Source organism: Calidris pugnax, unplaced genomic scaffold (genome assembly GCF_001431845.1).
Source record: "Calidris pugnax isolate Ruff unplaced genomic scaffold, ASM143184v1 scaffold6, whole genome shotgun sequence".
Lineage (NCBI taxonomy): Eukaryota > Metazoa > Chordata > Aves > Charadriiformes > Scolopacidae > Calidris > Calidris pugnax.
The window spans coordinates 9,573-32,629 of NW_015090761.1; the positions used below are offsets into that span (position 1 = coordinate 9,573).

Below are 23,057 nucleotides of genomic sequence, written 5' to 3' on the forward strand. Positions count from 1 at the left end.
CAAGCCATAACAGAATCCCAGAATCCCATGGGGTTGGAAGGGACCTCTGGAGATTCTCTCCTCCAACCCCCTCCCAGAGCAGGGCCACAGGAACGTGTCCAGGGGGGGTTTGAATGTCTCCAGAGAAGGAGACCCCACCACCTCTCTGGGCAGCCTCTGCCAGGGCTCTGCCACCCTCAAAGTGAAGAAGTTCCTCCTCGTGTTTAGATGGAACTTCTTCTGTTCAAGTTTGTGCCCAGTTCAAGAGAGACAAGGAGCTACTGGAGAGAGTCCAGCGTAGGGCAACCAAGATGCTGGAGGGATTGGAGCATCTCCCTGGTGAGGAAAGGCTGAGAGAGCTGTGACTCTTGAGGCTGGAGAAGAGAAGGCTGAGGGGAGACCTTCTTCATGCTCCCAAGGATCTGAAGGGTGGGTTGAAGGAGGATGGAGCCGGACTCTTTTCCGTGGTTCCCAGGGACAGGCCGAGGGGCAACGGGCACAAGCTGGAGCAGGGGAAGTTCCACTGCAATGGGAGGGAGAAGTTGTTTGGGGTGAGGGTGGCAGAGCCCTGGCAGAGGCTGCCCAGGGAGGGTGTGGAGTCCCCTTCTCTGGAGATCTTCAAGCCCCACCTGGATGCTCCTGAGTGATGTGCTCTGGGCAGCCCTGCTTTGGCAGGGGGTTGGACTGGATGGTCTCTAGAAGGTCCCTTCTAACTCCAACAATTCTGTGATTCCGTGAAATATTTCTATTTTTATTTATTTCTATTTGTATTTATTTCTCTCTATTTCTCTGTGTATCTCCAGTCTGTATATCAGGATTTCCCTGTCCATTCCAGCACCCTCCCTCCCCCTCTCACAGGCCCCCCCTCATTACAGCCGGATCATCAATTAGTATTTAACCCACTGCCGCCTCCCTGGCCACGCCCCCTCCGTTGACCACGCCCCCATCCTCTCTTGGCCACGCCCCTCCCGGGGAATCCCTTCCCGCCCCACCGCCACGAGCCCCGGCGCCGCGTGTGTGCGTCACGTCCGGCGGCAGGCCCCGGAAGTGGCGCCGTGGCCGGTTGCTATGCGGCGGGCCGGCGGCGGGGAGGCGGGTGAGTGCAACCTCGGGCCTCCCGGCTGAGGGAAGGGATGAGGCAACGGGAGGAAGCGGGGAGGGTCCCTCCGGGACCGGGGGAGATTATCTTTGGGTTCCCGGGAGGGGGCTTCCGCCGCTCTGTTCCGTTTCTCGGGGTCATACCGGGCCGGGCCCTGCGGCCTGCCCGCTGCTGGAGCCCTGAGGGCGGCCCGGGGAGCCTCCTCCCGGTTCCTGCAGCCTGCTCGCTGCTGGGACTGTGAGGAAGGGGCGGGAGTTTCTCGCAGCCCCCCCGGGGGTTCTCCGCAGCCCCCCCGACCCTTACCGGGGACTGTCCCTCAGCCCCTTCCCCTCCCTGTCGCCGCCCGGTGCGGGTTTGTGGGCGCCGCTGGGAGCGGGAGCGGGAGGCTGCGGTTTGGCACCCGCTCAGGGACTTCGTGGCACCTCGGTCAGGGGAGGACGCGTGTGGGAGGGACAATAAGGCCACCTGGAGGTGATGGGAAGAGAGCGACAGGCCTGACCCGTGCTGAAGGGTCGGCATTTGCGTGGTGTTTGTGATTTATTTTTTTTAATGTTGCTGCTGGGTTATGATGTTTGGAGTCTTTGCCTTTTGGGGACTGAAAGGAGGGTGGAGAGAGGTGGGGGTCGGTCTCTTTTCTCAAGTCACAGGCGACAGGACAAGAAGAAATGGCCTCAACTTGCTCCAGGGGAGGTTCAGGCTGGATATTAGAAAAAATTTTTTCACCAAAAGGGTTCTCAGCCATTGGAATGGGCTGCCCAGGGAGGGGGTTGAGGCCCCATCCCTGGAGGTGTTCAAAAGCCGGGTTGATGTAGTGCTGGGAGGTCTGGTTTAGTGATGATGCTCCTTGTTTGTTGTGTGGGTGTCTATTTTTGTCAGTTAGGTTGACGGTTGGACAAGATGATCTTTAAGGTCCCTTCCAACCTAGAAGATTCTGTGATTCTGGGACTGGCTTTGCAGGTGGTAATGGAGCTGAAAATGGTTATTAAGTCCTTGGGGAGGAGGTGTGCTGCTGGCTGTGCTGGCCTCTTTGCAGGTGGTAATGGAACTGAAAATGGTTATTAAGTCCTTGTGGAGGAGGTGTGCTGCTGGCTGTGCTGGCCTTTGGCTCCCTGAGCAGCACCGTGCACAGCTGTGCTGGGGAGCAGGTTGCTTGGGTCTGTGTCCAGTCAGGCTTTGAATGTCTCCTGGGGATGGAGGTGACACAGTCTCTCTGAGCAACCTGTCCCAGTGTCCCACCACCCTCATGGAGTTTTCTTGTGTTCAAGTGGAATTCCCTGTGTTTTGGTTTGTTCTGTTACCTCTTGTCCTGTCACTGGGCACCACTGAGAAAAGAGTTTGCTTCCTTTAGGCTCTGCAGTCAGATATCTATATACATTCATCAGAGCTGTCTCCTCGTAGTCAAAACAGGCCCAGCTTTCTCAGTCTTTCATCCTCCAAGAGATGCTCCAGAACCTTCCTCATCCTTGTTGGCCCCGTGCTGAACTTGCTCTATGTACTTCTTGGCCTGGAGAGCCCCAAACTGGACCTGGCACTCAGCACACCAGTGCTGAGGGGTCTCTTCTCCCAACTTGTGTTCAAGTGGAATTCCCTGTGTTTTGGTTTGTTCTGTTACCTCTTGTCCTGTCACTGGGCACCACTGAGAAAAGAGTTTGCTTCCTTTAGGCTCTGCAGTCAGATATCTATATACATTCATCAGAGCTGTCTCCTCGTAGTCAAAACAGGCCCAGCTTTCTCAGTCTTTCATCCTCCAAGAGATGCTCCAGAACCTTCCTCATCCTTGTTGGCCCCGTGCTGAACTTGCTCTATGTACTTCTTGGCCTGGAGAGCCCCAAACTGGACCTGGCACTCAGCACACCAGTGCTGAGGGGTCTCTTCTCCCAACTCACAGGCGACAGGACTAGAGGAAAGGGCCTCAACTTACACCAGGGGAGGTTCAGGCTGGAAATTAGGAAAATTTTTTTCACTGAAAGGGTTATCAGCCATTGGAATGGGCTGCCCAGGGAGGTGGTTGAGGCCCCATCCCTGGAGGTGTTCAAAAGACGGATTGATGTAGCTCTGGGAGATACGGTTTAGTGATGGTGTTGCTTTTTGTTTGTTGTTGGTGGTTATTTTTGGTGGTTTATTTTTGTCAAAATTAGGTCGACGGTTGGACAAGATGATCTTTAAGGTCCCTTCCAACCTAGAAGATTCTGTGTCCCTCGACCTGCTGGCAATACTCTTCATAATGCTGTCTAGAAGATCATCTGTGTTTTCTTTTTTGGCAATACTCTTCATAACACTGTCTAGAAGATCATCTGTGTTTTCTTTTTAATTCAGGAACAGAAGAGCAATGGCTTTGAGCATGGTTGATGTGCCTTGTCAGTCGGAGGCCACCGGCTGATGTTTGAGCACCAGCTGGTCTTTCTCTCCGCTGGTCGTGTCCCAAAATGGGGAGGTAAGAATCCCAGAGGAACTGTCAAATTAAATTGTGATGCCTTTTGAGTGAAGGACAGGGAACCTAATCATGAATTTGAAGGTGGGAGTAGTGTCTTGGCTACACTCAAGCCAGAGCATGAGCAAAGTGGAAAGTTTTATGAAGAATCTGTTTGTCCTTAGCTTGTTTCGGAACGCATGGTGCTTCTTTTTGGTAATAAAGTCAATTTTAAGGCAGCTCTTCCTCTTTGAATTTTAGGATCAGCATCTCATGTTTGCTTCCTGCTTCTTGGCACTTCAGCATCTCTCCAGTGGGGTGTCCCCGGATTCTCAACACCACTTTGCGCCAGATCGTTGTGATAGGAATCCTGGCTGCTGCTGTCTCTTTGCTTTACTACTCCCTGGTGGTCATCCGTAACAAGTATGGACGTGCCTACAGGGACAAAAGGTGAGCTGGAAAGGACTTTTCTGGGAAGGAATGACATGTAGATCTGGTATGAAAAACGCTGACAGGTTGTGTTTGTGAAATACACAAATGGGGGAAAAGCATGAGTAAAACTTCCTGCTTTTTTTTAATGAAGCTTTCCTTATCTAAGCTGATTTTAATTTATCAACTTTCTAATATCTTATGTATCTGCAGCAGCTCAGTAAAACTGTAGGCACAAAAAATATTGCATAATAAATTATTATGGAAATTACTTTTGGTATTTTTCCTTGGAACTTGATTCTTGTGGGTGGCACTTCAGTTTTTTTTTTCCTTCAGCAACAGTATAATAGTGTGATTCCTACAATGGAAACTGTTTTGAGTCTGATGTTGAGCAAAACTTCCATAAGGAACTGAATTGCCACGTGGTAATGCCTAGTTTTCTTCCAGATATCTTGCCCGAGTGACTGACACTGAAGCTACAGACACAAACAACCCCAACCTGAACTACGGCATCGTTGTGGACTGTGGCAGCAGCGGCTCGAGGATTTTTGTGTATTGTTGGCCAAGGCACAACGGGAATCCCCATGATCTGCTGGACATCAAACAGATGAGGGACAAAAACAGAAAACCAGTGGTTATGAAAATTAAACCAGGTGCTGGAAAGAAATTCATTGTGGATGTGATTTTTCTCGATAGTTGCCTATCCTAACTTTTGCTTTTTCAAACCCCGTATTTAAAGTGTTTGGGTAAAGGGTGCTCATGAGTTGTCAGCGTGGCAATCCTGCAGGTTGCTTTGGGTTTGGTTTGCAGAGAGCTTTGTTCAGCTGTAAAGCCTGAAACATGACCCTGATGGGCAGGAGGGAGAGGTTTCTCTGTGGACTGAGACAGGTGCTGCTTCAGTTGTCACTTCCCCTCTGCTCTGCACTGGGGAGGCCACAACTGGAATCCTGCGTTCAAGAGAGACAGGGAACTGCTGGAGAGAGTCCAGCGTAGGGCAACCAAGATGCTGGAGGGATTGGAGCATCTCCCTGGTGAGGAAAGGCTGCGAGAGGTTCCACTCAAATATGAGGAGAAACTTCTTCACGGTGAGGGTGACAGAGCCCTGGAACAGGCTGCCCAGGGAGGGGGTGGAGTCCCCTTCCTTGGAGATTTTCAAGCCCCGCCTGGATGCTCCTGAGTAACATGCTCTAGCTCTAGGCAATCCTGCTTCAGCAGGGGAGTTGGACTAGATGATCTCTATGGTCCCTTCCAACTCTAAAATTCAGTGAAACTCAGAGGCCGGACTCTGGAGGCCGGAGCAGGCAAGGCTGAGGGGAGCCCTTCTTCATCCTCCCCAGGATCTCAAGGGTGGGTTGAAGGAGGATGGAGCCGGACTCTTTTCCTAGTTCCCAGGGACAGGCCGAGGGGCAACGGGCACAAGCTGGAGCAGGGGAAGTTCCACTGCAATGGGAGGAAGAAGTTGTTTGGGGTGAGGGTGGCAGAGCCCTGGCAGAGGCTGCCCAGGGAGGGTGTGGAGTCCCCTTCTCTGGAGATCTTCAAGCCCCACCTGGATGCTCCTGAGTGATGTGCTCTGGGCAGCCCTGCTTTGGCAGGGGGGTTGGACTGGATGGTCTCTAGAAGGTCCCTTTCAACTCTGATGGTTCGTGAACTTGGTTCTGTTTATTTAGTGAATAAATAATTGGTTTTCTGTAAAGCTATTTAAGCCAACTCTATAAATAGGTAATATACCTAATGCAGGTCTCTGTTCAATGTCTGGAGCATGATAAAGGGATAACTTTGTTCTTATTTTCTTAGTTCATTACCTGGGTTTGGCTTTGGGTAGTTTGTTTCTCCTCTGTGGTGGGTATTTCCTGGAAAATGTTGATAACCAAAGCTTGAGTTGCTTCACTCTCCTGCTTTTCTGTTTCATCAGGCATTTCGGAGTTTGCCAGTTCTCCTGAAAAGGTCAGTGATTATATTTCTCCACTTCTGAGCTTCGCTGCCGAACACGTGCCACGTGTAAAACACAAAGAGACACCTCTTTATATCCTGTGTACTGCAGGGATGAGGATTCTACCAGAAAGGTTATTGGCTGTCTTATTTTTAGCTTTTAGACTAGTGATCCTGGTGTGTCTGACTATTTTTAACTGTTCAAAACTGTCATTTTGCAGCCAGCAGAAGGCAATACTTGAAGATCTACTCACTGATATTCCCGTGCAGTTTGATTTTCTGTTTTCGGACTCGCACGCAGAGGTTATTTCAGGGAAACAGGAAGGTAGGTTAACCTTGGGGAAAAGAATTGTTGAAGTGCTTATTCCTTTCATGGTGCAACTTGGATAATTGTTTTTTCATGCTTTTTAAAATTCTGGTTGGGTTGAGAGACTTATTCCTCAGTAGCTACATACGGAGTGTGGAGATGATCCTCTGCTGGGATCTTCTAACTTGTCTAAATGCTTCCTAAGCAACAGTGAAAATAAACTTTCTCTGTTTACCAGGAATTTTAGTCCATTTTCTCTGACTTTGGGGAGGGAGGGTAAGGATAAGGCACAGCACTCTTGATGGAAGAACATCAAGACCACCCCCAGCTTCCTCAGTCTCTCCTCATAAGACTTATTCTCCAGACCCCTCACCAGCTTCATTGCCCTTCTCTGGACCCACTCCAGCCCCTCAAGGTCTTTCTTGTGGTGAGGGGCCCAAAACTGGACACAGCACCAAGGTGGGGCCTCACCAGTGCCCAGTACAGGGGGACAATCACCTCCTGAGTCCTACTCCCCACGCTGTTCCTGACCCAGGCCAGGATGCTGGTGGCCACCTTGGCCACCTGGACACACTGCTGGCTCCTGTTCAGCCAACAGTTGGCCAACGCCCCCAGGTCCTTTTCCACTAGGCAGCTCCAGCCACTCTTCCTCAAGCCTGTAGCTCTGCATGGGGTTGGTGTGACCCAAGGGCAGGACTCAGCATGTGGCCTTGTTGAACCTCTTCCTGTTGGCCTTGGCCCTTCCATCCAGCCTGTCCAGATCCCTCTGCAAAACCTTCCTGCCCTCCAGGAGGTTGACACTCGCACCCAACTTAGTGTTGTCTGGTACTTCTAGCCTTGACTTGGGAGAGAAGGAATAGAATAAGTTGTCAGGACTGATTAACTTCAAAGTATTTTACGTAATAAAATACGAGCAGTGGTACATCTTAGTAACTCATATGCAAATAATCCCTCTTTGTTTTGAAGATGATACGTACCAGATAGTCCTAAAACATGTTTTCTTATGCCTGTAGGAGTATATGCGTGGATTGGCATCAACTTTGTCCTTGGAAGATTTGAACATACAGATGATGGTGAGTATCTTAAGTGCAAACTGGATTTTAGGAAGGACTTCCAGTACGTTCCTGGGCTTTCACTGTTGATGGTGTGATTTTAGATGGAGATATTTGCGAACAGTGCGTGTGCAGGTGCTAGGGTTGGTTTAATCTACGTGGGATTTCATTGCTACAAAAAAGAAGTTTAACCAGAAGTAGCGTAGTGCTGCTTTAGGCCCATTTGATTGTATTTCTCAATTCCTTTTCCTTGTTTTCTCCAGAGGATGAAGCAATTGTGGAGGTGCACGTCCCGGGCAGTGAGAACAAAGAGGCCATCTTTCGTAAGAGGACAGTGGGTATTCTTGACATGGGCGGAGTGTCGACCCAGATAGCATACGAAGTCCCTAAAACTGTAAGCTTTGCCTCTTCACAGCAGGTTATTATCTGTGCAACTTTTCTTCTTTTCCTTTTGGTTTATTTTAATGCATATTTGTTGTTTTTTTTTCTTTGGTTTGAGTCCTATTCTTCATTACATCACATTCCCAAACCAAGGCAAGAGAAGATGGCAAATCCAAGTCTTCCCTCAGCTAAGCAATTCATTTGTATTTTGTTCATTTATTTCTATCAGTTTCATTTGCCACTAATTTTCAGGTTTAAGTGGACGTGCATTCTTTGTGTGTGTGTTTGTGCCTGGATGTACGTATAATTTTAACATTTGCTTTACTTAAGAGATTTTATTCTGAAGTTTAGAACCCAAAAGTTGTGTGCTGATTCTTCTTATATAAGATAGATATATATTTCCTTTAATTTGGGTTGGTAGAAACTGGCAGTACAGTCTAAGTATCATCTACATTCTCAGCACAATTAATCTGTTGGTAAGATATATTTCCTTTAAGTTGGGTTGGTAGAAACTGACAGTACAGTCTGTTTAAATATTGTCTGCATTCTCAGCACAATTAATCTGTTGGTAAGAAGTAAATCTCTTTGTTACAAATCTTAAATGCAACATAAATTGCTCTAACTTCATTCTGCTGGGTTCTGGAGTCATTCCTGAATTTTTGATGGTGGATAACTTCCCCTTAACTTCATTAAGAAATTATCTAAAGTAATAATAGCGTAAAAGCCCTATGTTTTGACTTTCAGTGCACTGTTATAATGATGTATATAATTATTTTTCTTCATTTTCCTGTGAAATGCTGGGGTTTCACTATTACAGGTTTTAATAACTACATTGTCTTTCAGACAGATGCTGTAACAAATAATTTGGGCTGTTAAACAAAAGCGTGGACGTTTAGATTCAGAGCAGATTCCCTATTACCAATTCATATTTTTTTGGGGGGGGAAGTTGCAGACAGCTGATATGATGACTGTTGTGTGGCTCTATCTGAACACGAGCCAATATAAAATAGATATTCTGGTCATGGAACCTCTCCAGGTTCCTGGAGAGAGAATGACAAGTGTCAAATAATTGACTGTGACGCTTAAAGTCCGGCTGCTGCAACGTAAGTTGGAAGCCTCAGGATGTTATGCTATGTATCTGGGCACGTTCTATGTGAAGTGCTTCTGCTACACAGCTCTCAAATATCTGAGAAGCTGCTGCGAGTGACTGCCGTGTGGTATGTCAGCATTGCTGAGTGACTGATGGCTCTCCTGAAAAGCTTGAGAAGTCCAGAGTGGAAATTGAAGAGCAGCTCTGCTGGGCAGGTCATAAATCTCCCTACCCTGGCACTTCAAACACAGTCAGAAGTGGTAGCACTGAGATTAGTGGCCACAGCATATATTTTTCCAAAGGAAAAGATACTTTAGCATCCAGAGTAGCAGTTCCTGGCCTTTATATTTCCTTGAGTATCAGCAGAGACAGTGCAGTTCTCTGCCATCAACATGCTTTGCTCTCCCTATGAAGTAGAAGGTAGCGTGAACCTCTGAAAAGCAAAATATATGAGTAAGGAGTGAAATTTAAAGATGTTAAAGGCATCTGGTGGTCCAAAGAACTCACCTTATCAATGCCTACAAGTATCTCAAGGGAGGGTTGAAGGAGGAGGGAGCCAGACTCTTTTCAGTGGTTCCCAGTGAGAGGACGAGGGGCAACGGGCACAAGTTGGAACAGAAGAGGTTCCACTCAAATATGAGGAGAAACTTCTTCATGGTGAGGGTGACAGAGCCCTGGAACAGGCTGCCCCGGGAGGGTGTGGAGTCCCCTTCCTTGGAGATTTTCAAGACCCGCCTGGATGCTCCTGAGTAACATGCTCTGACAAGCTCTGGGCAATCCTGCTTCAGCAGGGGAGTTGGACTAGATGATCTCTATGGTCCCTTCCAACTCTAAAATTCAGTGAAATCTTTAGGTTCTGGCTCATATTGTTTATACCTAATCTTGGTCCTTGTGTTTCCTACAGGAGGAAGTAGCCAAAAACTTACTTGCAGAATTCAACCTGGGCTGTGATGCTCATCAGACCGAGCACGTGTACAGAGTCTACGTCGCAACCTTCCTTGGCTTTGGAGGAAACGCAGCACGCCAGAGATATGAAGACAGTCTATTTACCAGCACAGTGCTTAAAAACAGGTAGCTGGCTCTAGTTGCTGGGGAAATGTGGGTTCTGTGCATTCACACGGACTGGATGAGCACACGATCTGCTGGATCAAGCACTGGCTGACTGGAAGGTCCCAAAGAGTTGTGCTCAATGGATGTACGTCCAGCTGGCGGCCGGTCACAAGTGGTGTGCCTCAAGGCTCAGTGTTGGGACCATTTTTGTTTAACATTTTTATTGATGATCTCAATAAGGACATAAGGTGTAACATCAGCAAGTTTGCAGATGACACCAAGTTAAGCAGGAGTGTTGACTCCCAGGAGGACAGGGAAGCTTTGCAAGAGGATCTAGATAGATTGGATCACTGGGCCAATGCCAATGGAATGAGTTTCAACAAGGGCAAGTGCCAGGTCCTGCACTTGGGCCACAACAACCCCCTGCAGCGCTACAGGCTGGGGGAAGTGTGGCTGGGGCTGCCTGGAGGAAAGAGAGCTGGGGGGCATTGGAAGAGGCTGCCCAGGGAGGGGGTGGAGTCCCCATCCCTGGCTGTGTTTAAGGGCCGTTTAGATGCAGTGCTGAGGGACATGGTGTAGGGGAGGACTTTGTAGAGTAGGGGAGATGGTTGGACTCGATGATCCCAAGGGTCTCTTCCAACCTAGACGATTCTATGATTCTATGATTCGCTGTGGTCAGTAAACCTTTAACTTGAATACATTTAGTAAAGCATCGTGATGTAAAACTTAATTTTTAGAGCACGCCTTGTGCGATGCTGAAGCTTCTTGAGACGAGGCTGCTTTGTTTTGATGCTGTTGTATCTCAGAGCTTGATTTCTTTGTTTTTTTTCACTGTGCCTGCTCCTTTGTACAGGCTGCTGGGCAAACAGACTGGCCTGACTTCAGATTCACCCTACCTGGATCCTTGCCTGCCCCTGGATGCTCAGGATGAGATCCAGCAGAACGGACAGACGATGTATTTGCGGGGAACAGGAGACTTTAACCTGTGTCGGGAAATTATTCAGCCATTCATGAATAAGACTAATGAAACACAGACGTCTCTAAATGGTGTCTACCAGCCTGCTGTGCACTTTCAGAACAGTGATGATTTTTAGAGTTTTTTTTCACTGTGCCTGCTCCTTTATATAGGTTGCTGGGCAAACAGACTGGCCTGACTTCAGATTCACCCTACCTGGATCCTTGCCTGCCCCTGGATGCTCAGGACGAGATCCAGCAGAACGGACAGACGATGTATTTGCGGGGAACAGGAGACTTTAACCTGTGTCGGGAAATTATTCAGCCATTCATGAATAAGACTAATGAAACACAGACGTCTCTAAATGGTGTCTACCAGCCTGCTGTGCACTTTCAGAACAGTGAATTCTACGGTTTCTCCGAGTTTTACTACTGCACCGAGGACGTGTTACGTATGGGAGGAGATTATAATGCTGCTAAATTTATTAAAGCCGCAAAGGTAAAGTGTTCTTGAGAGAAACTGTTTCTAATTCAAAACAGCTACTCTGCAGAAACATTATTTTTTGAAAGTCTTGCAATAAAACTCCTCCCTTAAGGATCCAAAATCCTTTTACCCTGCAATGAACTATCACGGGGCATCTCTTTTCCTCACTGGATTTTCTTTTTGAATATTTGTTTTAAAGCACAATATTAAAATACTAGTCAAGTTCCAGCAGAACTACTGATAATGAAAATCCATGCTGCTTCCATCCCTTGCTTCTTTTAGCAATGTCTTTGTTGTTAGAAAAAGAACTCCTTTTCTTCTTGCTTTATCCCAGTTTCTTGGGTGTGTTTCTCCTAACAGGGATCAGTCTGAAGACAATTTAAAGTAAGGCTACAACATAAAGCAGAGGAATATGACCTGCTTTGTCAATGCCCTAAAAATAGGGTGTCTGTTTTTCCATCACCAAAGAGTTTAACTGCTACTGAATGCTAATTTAACCACAAATGCCAAGTGTGGAACAAAATCTTCCAGAAAATACCATGAAATGTGTGATCTGACTTATTAGCAGTGCCAGGGAAGCTGTTATTTTTGAGTTTTCTAGCTTTTGCTGTTAACAAAGCATCTGATCTAGTGACATTTTTTGCCTCTGAAGGCAGAAACCATGTTGAAAATTCAAAACAGCTACTCTGCAGAAACATTATTTTTTGAAAGTCTTGCAATAAAACTCCTCCCTTAAGGATCCAAAATCCTTTTACCCTGCAATGAACTATCACGGGGCATCTCTTTTCCTCACTGGATTTTCTTTTTGAATATTTGTTTTAAAGCACAATATTAAAATACTAGTCAAGTTCCAGCAGAACTACTGATAATGAAAATCCATGCTGCTTCCATCCCTTGCTTCTTTTAGCAATGTCTTTGTTGTTAGAAAAAGAACTCCTTTTCTTCTTGCTTTATCCCAGTTTCTTGGGTGTGTTTCTCCTAACAGGGATCAGTCTGAAGACAATTTAAAGTAAGGCTACAACATAAAGCAGAGGAATATGACCTGCTTTGTCAATGCCCTAAAAATAGGGTGTCTGTTTTTCCATCACCAAAGAGTTTAACTGCTACTGAATGCTAATTTAACCACAAATGCCAAGTGTGGAACAAAATCTTCCAGAAAATACCATGAAATGTGTGATCTGACTTATTAGCAGTGCCAGGGAAGCTGTTATTTTTGAGTTTTCTAGCTTTTGCTGTTAACAAAGCATCTGATCTAGTGACATTTTTTGCCTCTGAAGGCAGAAACCATGTTGAAGTCTGTCTTTTTTTGTTCTTTTCTTGCAGGATTATTGTGCCACTAAGTGGTCTGTCCTGCGGGAACGTTTTGACCGTGGTCTTTATGCGTCACATGCTGATCTCCACAGATTGAAGTAAGTATTTGTATTTGTACAGCAAATCCATTCATGCAGAGTCGCCAGGGAGAGGTCATGTCCAAACGATCCACTTAATTTAATCAGTGGAAGTGTGAATATAACCTTAAATATTGCATCAGCCGTAAAAAAAGGGGCTGATAATTATGTGTCTAAATGTGTTCCCCTGGGACTCTGTAAGTGCTGGCCTGACTTTATGTCACTCTTTCTATAGGTACCAGTGTTTTAAGTCTGCCTGGATGTATGAAGTATTTCACAGTGGCTTCTCTTTTCCTGAGAGCTACAGCAATTTGAAAACAGCTCTGCAGGTTTATGACAAAGAGGTTCAATGGACCTTGGGAGCCATTCTTTACCGAACACGGTTTTTACCTTTAAGGTACGAGTTGTTTTCTCAAATGGGTGGAAGGGTTTATGAAGGGAAGAAGGACAGTGATAGCAAAGCAGCTGGCAGATAGGGGGAGACAAGATATTGTTTCTAGTGGATTATATATTGTATATTCTATTGCATATATGTAGTCTAGTGCATTTTATATATATATATATTTGTCCAGAGAAGCTGGGGCTGCCCCATCCCTGGAAGGGTTCAAGGCCAGGTTGGAGGGGGCTTGGAGCAACCTGGTCTAGTGGGAGGTGTCCCTGCCCAGGGCAGGAGGATTGGAACTCCATGATCTTTAAGGTCCCTTCCCACCCAAACCATTCTATGATTCTATGTATAACCTCAGTACATATTTCAGATAATGCTTTATAAAAACTATTCTGCTAAAATGGTCTCCGTTTCCTGTGATAACGGCAGTTTAGCTCGGAGGCAAAGTTTGATTTCATGTCTTTTATCCCTTTGATTCTTTTCAGAGACATCCAGCAAGAAAACTTCCGTGGAAGTCACTCCCACTGGAGGAGCTTCTCCTTCGTTTACAATCACTATTTGTTTTTTGTCTGTTTTCTGATCGTGCTGCTCTCCATCCTGCTTTACCTGCTCAGGCTCCGGCGGATCCACAGGCGAATGCTGCGTAACAGCTCCTCTACTTCCCTCTGGATCGAGGAAGGCCTCCCACCACAGAAGATGGCAGGACCCTTATGAGATGCTGTGATGGAGACATTTTGTTGGACTCGCTACTCAAAAAGCCATTTTTGCCTCAGGGTTCCTCCTTTTTCTCCCTTTAAATCATTGAAGAAGCAGATTGCCTAGAGCGCGTCATACAGCTGGGCTTTGGAATCATGGGAAAATGGGGTCAACTTGGCTTAGTCTCATTAGACAATATCTGCCAAAAAGTACTTTATTATTTTTTTTTTTAAATATTGCACTTTTGTGTGTAATGGGACGAGCGAAGACTCGTCAGTAAATGAGCAGCAGCAGCTTAAACTATGTATGGTAAGAGAATGAGTGTGAATGCTCATCCTTTTGGGTGAGATCGTGAAATCCCCTTCACTAGGATGAATGAGGACTGTTTTTATTTTCTTTTCCAGATTCCAGGATTGATATCACTTGAATTCTCAATTCTCAGTCTCCTCAGTCAAAGAAAAGGAAGTGCAGGGTTTTCAAAAGCAGTAAGAAAGCAACCTTTTAGGAGAGAGTTTAATCAGATTTTATATTCTGGGATAAGTACTGTGATGGAGAAGAAAAATCTATTGCACCCAACGCTGTGCTTCCACAAAACTGCTTAAATCAGTTTTGTTTCTTTGTGACAGTTTCCCCATTTGTCTTGGAAGCTCTGTCGTCGTAGTGGCTAAAGTCACTATTTTTAATCCTCTGTTTCATAATCATTCAGAGATCTCCAGTAAAGTGAAGAGAACTGGAACATGCCTCAGCTTCTGTTTCTGCTAGAGTAGCCATGCACAGTGTCTCTTTTTTTGATTTCTGAGTACTCCGATTTAATTTATATTTTATTTAAAGCTGTTAATTTTACTTGAAAGTAAATCTGTCCATGATTAAAAGTGGGATTTATATGAACTTTTTGGTGTGTGGGTACTTTATTGCACAGCAGCTCTTCTGTTCTCACTGTTTGTATCCAACTGGCCAAACTTTCTTCTCTTCTAGTAGGCGAGGATGTGCCGGAAAACTGGATCCCGTTTTCACTATTGGAGAAGTAGGCATGTTGATACCACTTAAGGTGCAGTTTATTCATCTAAAAGACTAATTTGAATTGTTTTATTGCCTCCTATCATTATGCTTGCTTTTGCCTTTGGCTGTTTAAGGAATTGAGGTTTGAAGTGTAGCTAAATTTAGGTGCTAAACTTCCTGCCCCTTCCATCCAGTGACTGGCAGATTGGCATTGCAGTCGTAAGAATTAACTGGATATCAGGTGGAATTTTGAAACAGAATCTTTAAGTGAGTGTTCAGAAAACAGATAAGTTTGGGTTTTTTTGTACCTGACAAATCATAGAATCACAGAATGGTTTGGGTTGGAAGGAACCTTAAAGATCATCCAGTTCCAAACCCTTTCCATGGGCAGGGACACCTCCCACCAGCCCAGGTTGCTCCAAGCCCCCTCCAACCTGCCCTTCAACCCCTCCAGGGATGGGGCAGCCACAGCTTCTCAGGGCAACCTGGGCCAGGCTCTCACCACCCTCAGGGGGAAGAATTTCCTCCCAAAAATCTCATCTCCATCTCCTAATTTTTGGTTTAAAACTGCTCCTTCTCCTCCTAGGGCTCCCCTCCCTCATCCAGAGTCCCTCCCCAGCTTTCCTGGAGCCCCTTGAGGGACTGGAAGGGGCTCCAAGGTCTCCCTGGAGCCTTCTCTTCTCCAGGCTGAACCCCCCCAACTCTCTCAGCCTGTCAAATCCAAGCACTTCACCAGCTGAGAGTCTGGTTTGTGTTTTGCTATTTTTTAAGCACCATCTGAGCGAGTGCTTAGATAAGACACCTCTCGCTTCTGATGCCTGGGACTGCCCTACAAACTTGTTGCACTCGTGAGGCTGATAATTCTTATCAGAAAACTGACACTTCCAATTGTTCCAGAGCCTGTGCTTCCTGTTGCTGAGATGCCTAAAACTGAGTACAGAGCCTTTAATTGCACGTGTAGATAAAGCAGCCCCTTTGGACAAGGGCTGATGTTGGTGGTAAAGTGGAGAGTAAATATCAGTGTGTGGCTTGGCAAAATCCAGGCAGATGCCAGGCATCTCTAGGCAGAAGAGATAGTGTCTCAAATGCAGCAAGGAAAAAAAAAAACCCAACCCAAACCCCACCACACACTAATAAAAACTTAGGAAAATCATAAAGCCATGAAAGAGTTGAAGGAAGACTATTTCAGACCTAAAATAGAATTTCTTTAGATGCTGCAGCATTTTCTTTTTAGTGATGCTCTTAACACTTACCACCAAAAAAAAAAGACTTTAAAATTGACTTTCATAGACTTAGAAGCCTATTTTTACAAATAATGGACAGCTATGGAAAAAAGCCCACCACTATTCTGGCCTAAGCTAAGGTGGAAAACCATTTCTGAGAGGAAAATAATTGTTTAAAGTTTTGTAATATGTCATGGTTGAACCAAATGCAAGATGTCGATGTTGCTTTCTTATCTTGTAGGCTGGACAGAGTATGGCTGAGACAATGAAAAATGTGATTTTTTTGGCCCCCAGAGCATGAGAAGATTTTTTGGGTAGAACAAGCTGCAGCTGGCAAGTTTGGTGAATGCAGTAGGGACAGGTACAGCACTGGGATCATGGGGACAGACTGGTCTTGGGCTTACATAAAGCATTGTGTGCCTGCTTTTGGGTTTCCACACTGGTTTTTGAAAGCACCACGCTGGGGAATGAGGACATGAAGCAGGAGTGTTTGGAATGTGAGGAGGGATAAGATGATGAATGGTGGTGAGAAAGCAATCAGGAAAATGAACGGGCATTTTGAGGGACCAGTGAGTGCTCTGCAGTGCACAACTGTCTCTCTTTGTCTTCTTTTTTTTTTTTCTCCTCCAGCATCCTAGCAGTATTGTTCTGCTTTTTCTAGTAATTTGCTGCAGGAAGGGGCAGAATAAAAGTGACCTAATACGTCATTTCCTCCTGCAATGGTAAAAAGGCACTGCCAGCAGAGAGTGGCTCTGGGAGCAGCTACTGTTCATTGAAAATCGAAGCAGTGCATGAAAAATTAGATTCAGACAAGCGTAAGACCTAGCAACTTAAACAAGCTTTCTTCATTCCTGCAAGATAAAGCACAGAGCCCTATTTTATATGTTTATTTTCCCCTCTAATTCGGGTACAAGGTTGTAAACTGCTTGATAAGGTGCTTCAGAGTGAGGTAGGAAGGTGAACACTACCTTCAGAACTAAAACCATCTATTTTTTGGGCAGATTTTCTGCTGCGTTATATTTTTGCAAAGATTTGAGGAGGAGGGACCTTATTTACTTCCAGGGAGCTGGGAGTTGAGCCCTGTGATCACACACAGGTGTAGGGGACACGGTGAGAGGCAGCTGAGTTAATTAAGTGTCCTAAAGGTGCACAGGAGAGAGCCATCATGCTCGTTAGAAGAAAGAGCCTACAAGGGCTGGGAGAACATAGGGTTGAGGAAGATGGTGCTGTGCTCTCTGGCAACATTTCTGCTTCTCTGAGGTATTCTAGCTTCAAAGTGAAGGGATTTTTTTGGTCCTGTCAGAGAAGGGAGGGGGATTGCTTGTTTCTTTGCAGTGGAACCATGGGGAAGGTGTGGTAGAAGCGTGGTGTGATGCTGTGGAGGGGAGCAAAGCATGCAGAGCTGTTTGTGGTGAGGAATAGAAGTGGGAAACCAAGCCTTAAACTGACTGGTGGCTTTGGGTTGATTTAGCAGTGACTGGGGTAGATCTCTGTCACTTTTGAGTGCTTTGAGAGGAATTTCAGCAGATTCTTGAGCTGTGGGTCTAAAAAGATTGACTGTCCTTGATCTGCACCTTTGGAAAGAGTAGAACACCCATGACTCAGAACCTCTGGGTTTTACTTCTTTCAGGAGCTGGTTTTGATGTTGTAACTGGGATTTGCTTGGGGTTTGGGGTGGATGAGAGCAGAGTTTTGTCCTGGAGAACGTGTATTTTAGAAGAAAAGATATGAAAAGCTGGTTTTGAGTACCAGCCTGACCATCAGGGCAGTGGAGGGCAACAAAATGGTGCTGGGCCTGATTTATATCCATGTGTGCTCAGAAGTGCCTGGAGCACCCTGCAGATCCTCCTGCTCCCATGGGTGGTGTGTCTGTGAGGCCAATGGGATGGGGTAGGGCTGGGGAACAGCCAGCTCCTCGGGGGCACCTCTCTGGGGTGCTCCAAGTGCTGCTGATTAATGGGTAACGAGGCTTTGGGCCCTTCCTGTGAGGGCTTTTTTGTGAGTTGGAGGGCTTTGTGTGAGTTCATTCCATGTCAGTATTTGCTATATCGAGGCTGACAGACGCCTGGGTGCCTTTAATTGCTTTAAGAGCTTAAAGCCCACAAGGCATGGGAAGGAAGCACAGATTTTTCAGAAGCAATCAGCTAAATGCCAAACCTAAATGGCTGGATTTACAAGACTGCTGTGCTTTTCAGGGCTGGAACTATCCTGTGGCAAGTGTTTGTACATTCAGCTCTTTGCTTTGAAGATCTGGCTGTAGTGTCCTGTTAATTAGAATGACAGTATGTGTGTTTGTGGTGAGTTTTTTTGGGTGGGCTTTTTTTTCCCCTCCCTTCCCTTCATAGAGATTTGCAGGACAGGGCAGGGGCTATGGAAGAGGAGGAAGTTTGTGACATCTCCTGAGGGAAGGCTAAAACCATATTATTCTTGCAGATCTTTTTGCAACTGGAGATGAAGGGAGGGGGAAAAAAGAAAGGAAACCTTTTCATCCCACCCCTGGACAAGCCTTCTTCAAAGAGACTGCACTAAGCAACAACACCAGGGGAAACCTGACTCCTTTAAACCTGTTTTCACTCAGTGCCTGTTCCTGCACTTGGATTCCCAAGTCACAATGGTAATGTTTTTCTGTTTGTGTCTGTTTCTGCAGTAACATGCTTTATTTTTCTTTCTTGGGCTTCTCCTGTTCACCTTGTCCTTTCTCCAGGTCCATTAAGGCCAGGTAAGGCATGCAGAAAAGCACAGAGGGGAGGAGAGGGCACTGCTCTTTGACCTGTCCTGGTGACCTGGAATGGACAGGAGAATGATACTGAAGCTTTTGGCTTCACGGCCTCTTAAACGTATCACTCTTCTTTTTGTCCTTGTGTTTTTGTGTGTGGAAAAGGTCCAAAACGTGGCCCCTAATGGAAGAAGTAGTTGGGGAGACAAAAGCATAGCCATGAGAAAGGCAGGGTGTGATGGAGAGGATGGGGAAGAGCTGAAGCTCCTCCAGGAGCACCAGCCCTACAGAGGCAACCCTGGAGCTTGTGGAAACAAAAGGGTTTTCTGTCCCTGTGGCACTTAGCAAAGGGGACAGTCAATAGCAGTGACTTGATGCCATGCCTGATCCGGGGCACCTTGTTCTTTCTTGTCCCATTGTTTCTGCCATTGTTGCTACTAAATAACGCATGAAACTCATTGAAAGGCAAAATGAGCCTGGTGAGGACTTGCTGTGTCCTTCTCCCTGGGCACCAGCCTCTGTGTGTGGAGTGTTCAGGGGACCTGGTCCTCCCAGTTGTTTTTTCAGGTCACCCTCCTTTTGTTTAAAGAACAGGAGGACGACAATGACTTTCTCACCTGCTTGTGCTTGAAGGTCTTTAGGTTGGGGGGAAGTGGTGCTGGGGAATTGCTTGGGACTGGGTTAGCTGTGTCTTCCTAGATGAGAGTGGTTTGTGTTGTTGGAGATACTTTTTTTAGAGCCCTGATCTTCAAAAGGGAGGGCTCAGCACTCTTGTGCCAGACAACACAAATGCACTGAGGGGACAAAGTGGAACAGGTTGCCCAGAGAAGTTGTGGCTGCCCCATTTCTAGAAGGATTCAAGGCCAGGTTGGAGGGGGCTTGGAGCAACCTGGGCTGGTGGGAGGTGTCCCTAGGACTGGAACTAGATGATCTTTAAAGTCCCTTACAACCCAGACCATTCTGTGATTCTATAATATCCAGATTTTCCTGAACTCCAAATGCTTTCCAGGGTTCTGGAAGTTACTAGCTCTACATTCCCTGCCACAAATAATGTGCAGGGCAGGATTTGAATTCACAGGTTGCAGACGTTTTCTGTTCCTAGGTCTTATGTGCATGGCACTTTACCAGCATTTCTCTCTTGCTGATAACTCCAGTGGTGACTTGCAAACAAGATTCTAACAGTGCCAGGTTTTTTTACCCATTAGGTGGGCTCTCTAGGTTGCCATGGCCAAATTTTGGCAGTAATCAACAGTGCTAGGTTTTTTTTACCCATTAGGTGGGCTCTTTAGGTTGCCATGGCCAAATTTTGGCAGTAATTTCAGCCTGCCAGGAAAGCTGAGGGTCTTTAGCTCCTTGGGGAAACTCTTAAAGACATTACCTGCCAGGAAAGCTGAGGGTCTTTAGCTCCTTGCTGATCACGTAGACATGAAGGTGGAACCAGATGCAAGGTGTGAAAAGCATCTCCTACGTAGCAGCCCACGTCCCCTTCTGCAGCCCATGTCCTGCCCCTGCGTGAGCCCTCTTGGAAATTCAGCAACTGAAGTCTCTGTTCTTGAACTAATTGTTCAAGTTTCTGCATAAGAACAGAGCCACTGGCAGAGACTGTCCTTGTTAGGACATGTTCTTTGGCCTGTCACAGTGAATCAGCACAAAAGATGTTAAAACAGCTGTTTCCATAACGCCTTTTAAGGATGAGGAGGGATTTGCTGCATTTGCCTGGGCATAATGGAGACCAGCACACTGTGTTCTTGATTCTGTTCTCTTCCTTCCCTCTTCTCCCTTTCTCTTGCACAAAGCTTTTCCGTCACAGCAAAATAAATCCTGGATGGGAAGCCAGTTCTGTCTGCTCAGTGCTCTTCAGGGCCAGAAGTCCTTTCTCTCCTGACCCCTGGATGCAAAATCTGGGCTTGCAGAGGCTCTGCTGTTCAGAGGGGGACTCTTGCCATCTAGTGGGAGGGGATGGTAACCTCCAGGACCTCTGCCATCCCTCAGGTCAAGAAGATAAAATGCAACCCTTCTCCCCTTTTAATGAGTAATTTCACTGCCCGTGTAGGATTAGCTCCTGCTGCTTTCCCCCAGCATCACCACTGCCTCGAACTGGTGAAGCTGGATTTCTCAAACCCTCTTCCTTTCTAGAAGTCTCCCTCTTTTCACATATATATATATATTTTTTTTTTTAGGGGCAAAGCTCTGTTCACACCCTTCTGGGCTTATCTCTTGGGTGGCTGAGTTGCACAGAGGGAATCTGTCAGGAGCCTGTGTGTATGGGGAGGGCTGTCGGTGTGTGCTGGCCAGATACCGCGTGTCACCTGCGTTTTGTCAAGAGATTGCTTGGGGGGAAGTTGCCTTTCAACAGCTGACTCCTCGAATCAGCCCTCAAAGACAGCCAGGATCTTCCAAGTAATTGCTCTTAACAGATAGAGAATGAAAAGCACTTGCAAAGTGCCTTGTGTGGGACTATTCCATAGCGTAGGGAAGCCAGAAGCTCACATTCCAGTTGGGAGATTTCGGTACTAACCGGCCTCCCCCCATCCCTTTCTTGAAAGGTTAAGGAGAGAAATGGAAGGGAGATTTATGTGCTTGCTCTGTGTATGTGCTGCTCTGTTCACACTGCCTGGGACTGAGAAGGAACAGCTTCTGTCATGTACAAGAACAGACATTTCTGAGCCCCTGGGCCTGCTGCAGAAACAGATCTGATATATTTCACAGGGCTCCAGGTTTTCACCCACCTTGGGTGTACGAGCCTCTTGTTTGCTCGGAGATAGGGTCAGTTAATGGGTGTTGAAGGTGTTTTGCTCTCAAGGAGAGGCTGAGGGAGCTGGGGGTGTTCAGCCTGGAGAAAAGGGGGTTGAGGGGAGACCTTCTTGCTCTCTCCAACTCCCTGAAAGGAGGGTGTAGCCAGGGGGGGGCGGTCTTTTCTCCCAAGGAACAGGTGATGGGACAAGAGGAGATGGCCTCAAATTGCACCAGGGGAGGTTTAAGATGGGTATTAGGAAAAATTTTTACCCTGAAAGGGTTCTTAAGCCTTGGAATGGGCTGCCCAGGGAAGTGGTTGAGGCCCCATCCCTGGAGGGATTTAAAAGGGGAAAAATACGGTGCAAATTGACTGACTTGCTCTTGGGCTTCAAAAACCATTGTCAGGGTTGATGGTTGGACTCGATGACCTTAAAGGTCCCTTCCCACTTAGACAATTCTAAGGTTCTATGTCTTTTCCACTAACTGGTGGGACTGGGCTGTCCTTGCTGGTCATTTTACAGAAGGGAAAAATACGGTGCAAATTGACTGACTTGCTCTTGGGCTTCAAAAACCATTGTCAGGGTTGATGGTTGGACTCGATGACCTTAAAGGTCCCTTCCAACCCAGACAATTCTATGATTCTATCAAACTGAGGGCTGGAAGGGTCTGTTGCAGATCTCATACGAGGCTGATCTGCGCTTCTGTTCAGGTTGGGCCATTTGTGAAGAGTCAGAGATCTCATTTTGGAATGTTTTTGTAGAGCATCGAGCCTTAGTAGCACTGGGCCTCAGTGGGTTAATGTGAACAGCAGGACTGCGAAGTGATGAGGCTGCAGATCTGAGGGGGTGACTCTGCAAAGCATGGAAAATCAAGTGGGTGATGGAAAGTAAGCGTGATGTAGTCACTGTCTGCACTGCATTGAGCATTAGATGAGAACACATGCAGGGGAGGAGAAAGAGAAGTCTCAAATGATTGAAGTTATTGCTTCCAGAAGATGAATCTCATTTTTCCAGCTTTGCTGGCGACAGAAGAGCTGTGTCAAGCAAGGATTCCTCCCTGAATTGAAGCAATGCAAGTTTACAGCCCTTTCAACAGCAACTAACGGCACCCAAATAGCAGGGATGGGAGTCTGGGAGGTCAGTTCAGTCACTACCACACTCCTCATGGAAATTGTAAAAATTCCAGTAGCAATTAAATGTATCCTATAAATTAGTTTATGCTTTTTTTGGAGGGATGCATGGACCTACTTCTCCAGGATCGCTGGTGTTTGCTAGCCATCCTGTGAGCTCAAAAGCAGGGCTATAGCTCTCCAATTACACCTTGCAGGCACTTTGCACTGGGGCCAATTGGTTTGAAAATTGCCACGTGTCATTAACGCTCCGACAGAGCGGTCGGGTCCTTCGGTTCTTTAGGTCTAATCGCCTGGATCATCTCTGTGCAGAGCAACCTCTCCGGAGCTTAGCGTATCTGCTCCGTGGATTGCAAAGGTTAAGTTGACCTGCGGCTCCAGAGAGTCTACAAGGTTGAAACCACAAGGTTTGGGGAGGCAATGAGCCTTCCCTTCTTTTAAAAGAACTGAAAATTGGAGACAAGAGATTATAGAACCTAATGGCGCGTGCCTAATTTTGGGGAGCATGGACCATGACTGTGACTTGCTTGGTCAAAACCCGTCTTGACTTGTCCGTCTGGCAAGGTGTGTCCTTCAGGCAGATGCAGAAGAAAACATGTAGGCAAGGGATGTGGACCTGAA

General features: G+C 46.5%; 2 protein-coding genes across 4 annotated transcripts in view; both read left to right on the forward strand.

Annotated features, from left to right (window-relative positions):
* Positions 1–966: 966 nt before the first annotated feature.
* On the forward strand, positions 967–14,521 carry ENTPD4 (ectonucleoside triphosphate diphosphohydrolase 4). Of its 2 annotated transcripts, none has more exons than XM_014958109.1 (13): positions 967–1,075; positions 3,395–3,512; positions 3,750–3,938; positions 4,365–4,570; positions 5,830–5,980; positions 6,068–6,171; positions 7,167–7,226; positions 7,469–7,623; positions 9,581–9,747; positions 10,855–11,179; positions 12,488–12,573; positions 12,788–12,949; positions 13,423–14,521. In XM_014958109.1, exons 2-13 carry the CDS (start codon positions 3,505–3,507, stop codon positions 13,649–13,651), a joined length of 1,842 nt encoding a protein of 613 aa, XP_014813595.1. In that variant the 5' UTR covers positions 967–1,075; positions 3,395–3,504; the 3' UTR covers positions 13,652–14,521. The 2 variants fall into 2 exon arrangements, with proteins under 2 accessions (XP_014813595.1, XP_014814417.1); XM_014958931.1 differs by having other exon boundaries at positions 7,469–7,599.
* Positions 14,522–14,640: 119 nt separating this feature from the next.
* The window catches only part of LOXL2 (lysyl oxidase like 2), an 86,573-nt gene continuing 78,156 nt past the window's right edge, over positions 14,641–23,057 (forward strand). For both annotated transcript variants that reach the window (XM_014956090.1, XM_014956915.1), the window contains exons 1-3: positions 14,641–14,681; positions 16,097–16,216; positions 18,289–18,469. The gene's annotated coding sequence lies outside the window, so the exon portion shown is untranslated. The remainder of the gene's footprint in view (positions 14,682–16,096; positions 16,217–18,288; positions 18,470–23,057) is intronic.

Excerpts from the sequence above, each read along its gene's own strand:
- ENTPD4 (XM_014958109.1), top strand. Across the intron at positions 5,981-6,067 it reads ATGAGGATTCTACCAGAAAG|CCAGCAGAAGGCAATACTTG; the intron begins GTTATTGGCTGT and ends GTCATTTTGCAG. Across the intron at positions 11,180-12,487 it reads AATTTATTAAAGCCGCAAAG|GATTATTGTGCCACTAAGTG; the intron begins GTAAAGTGTTCT and ends CTTTTCTTGCAG.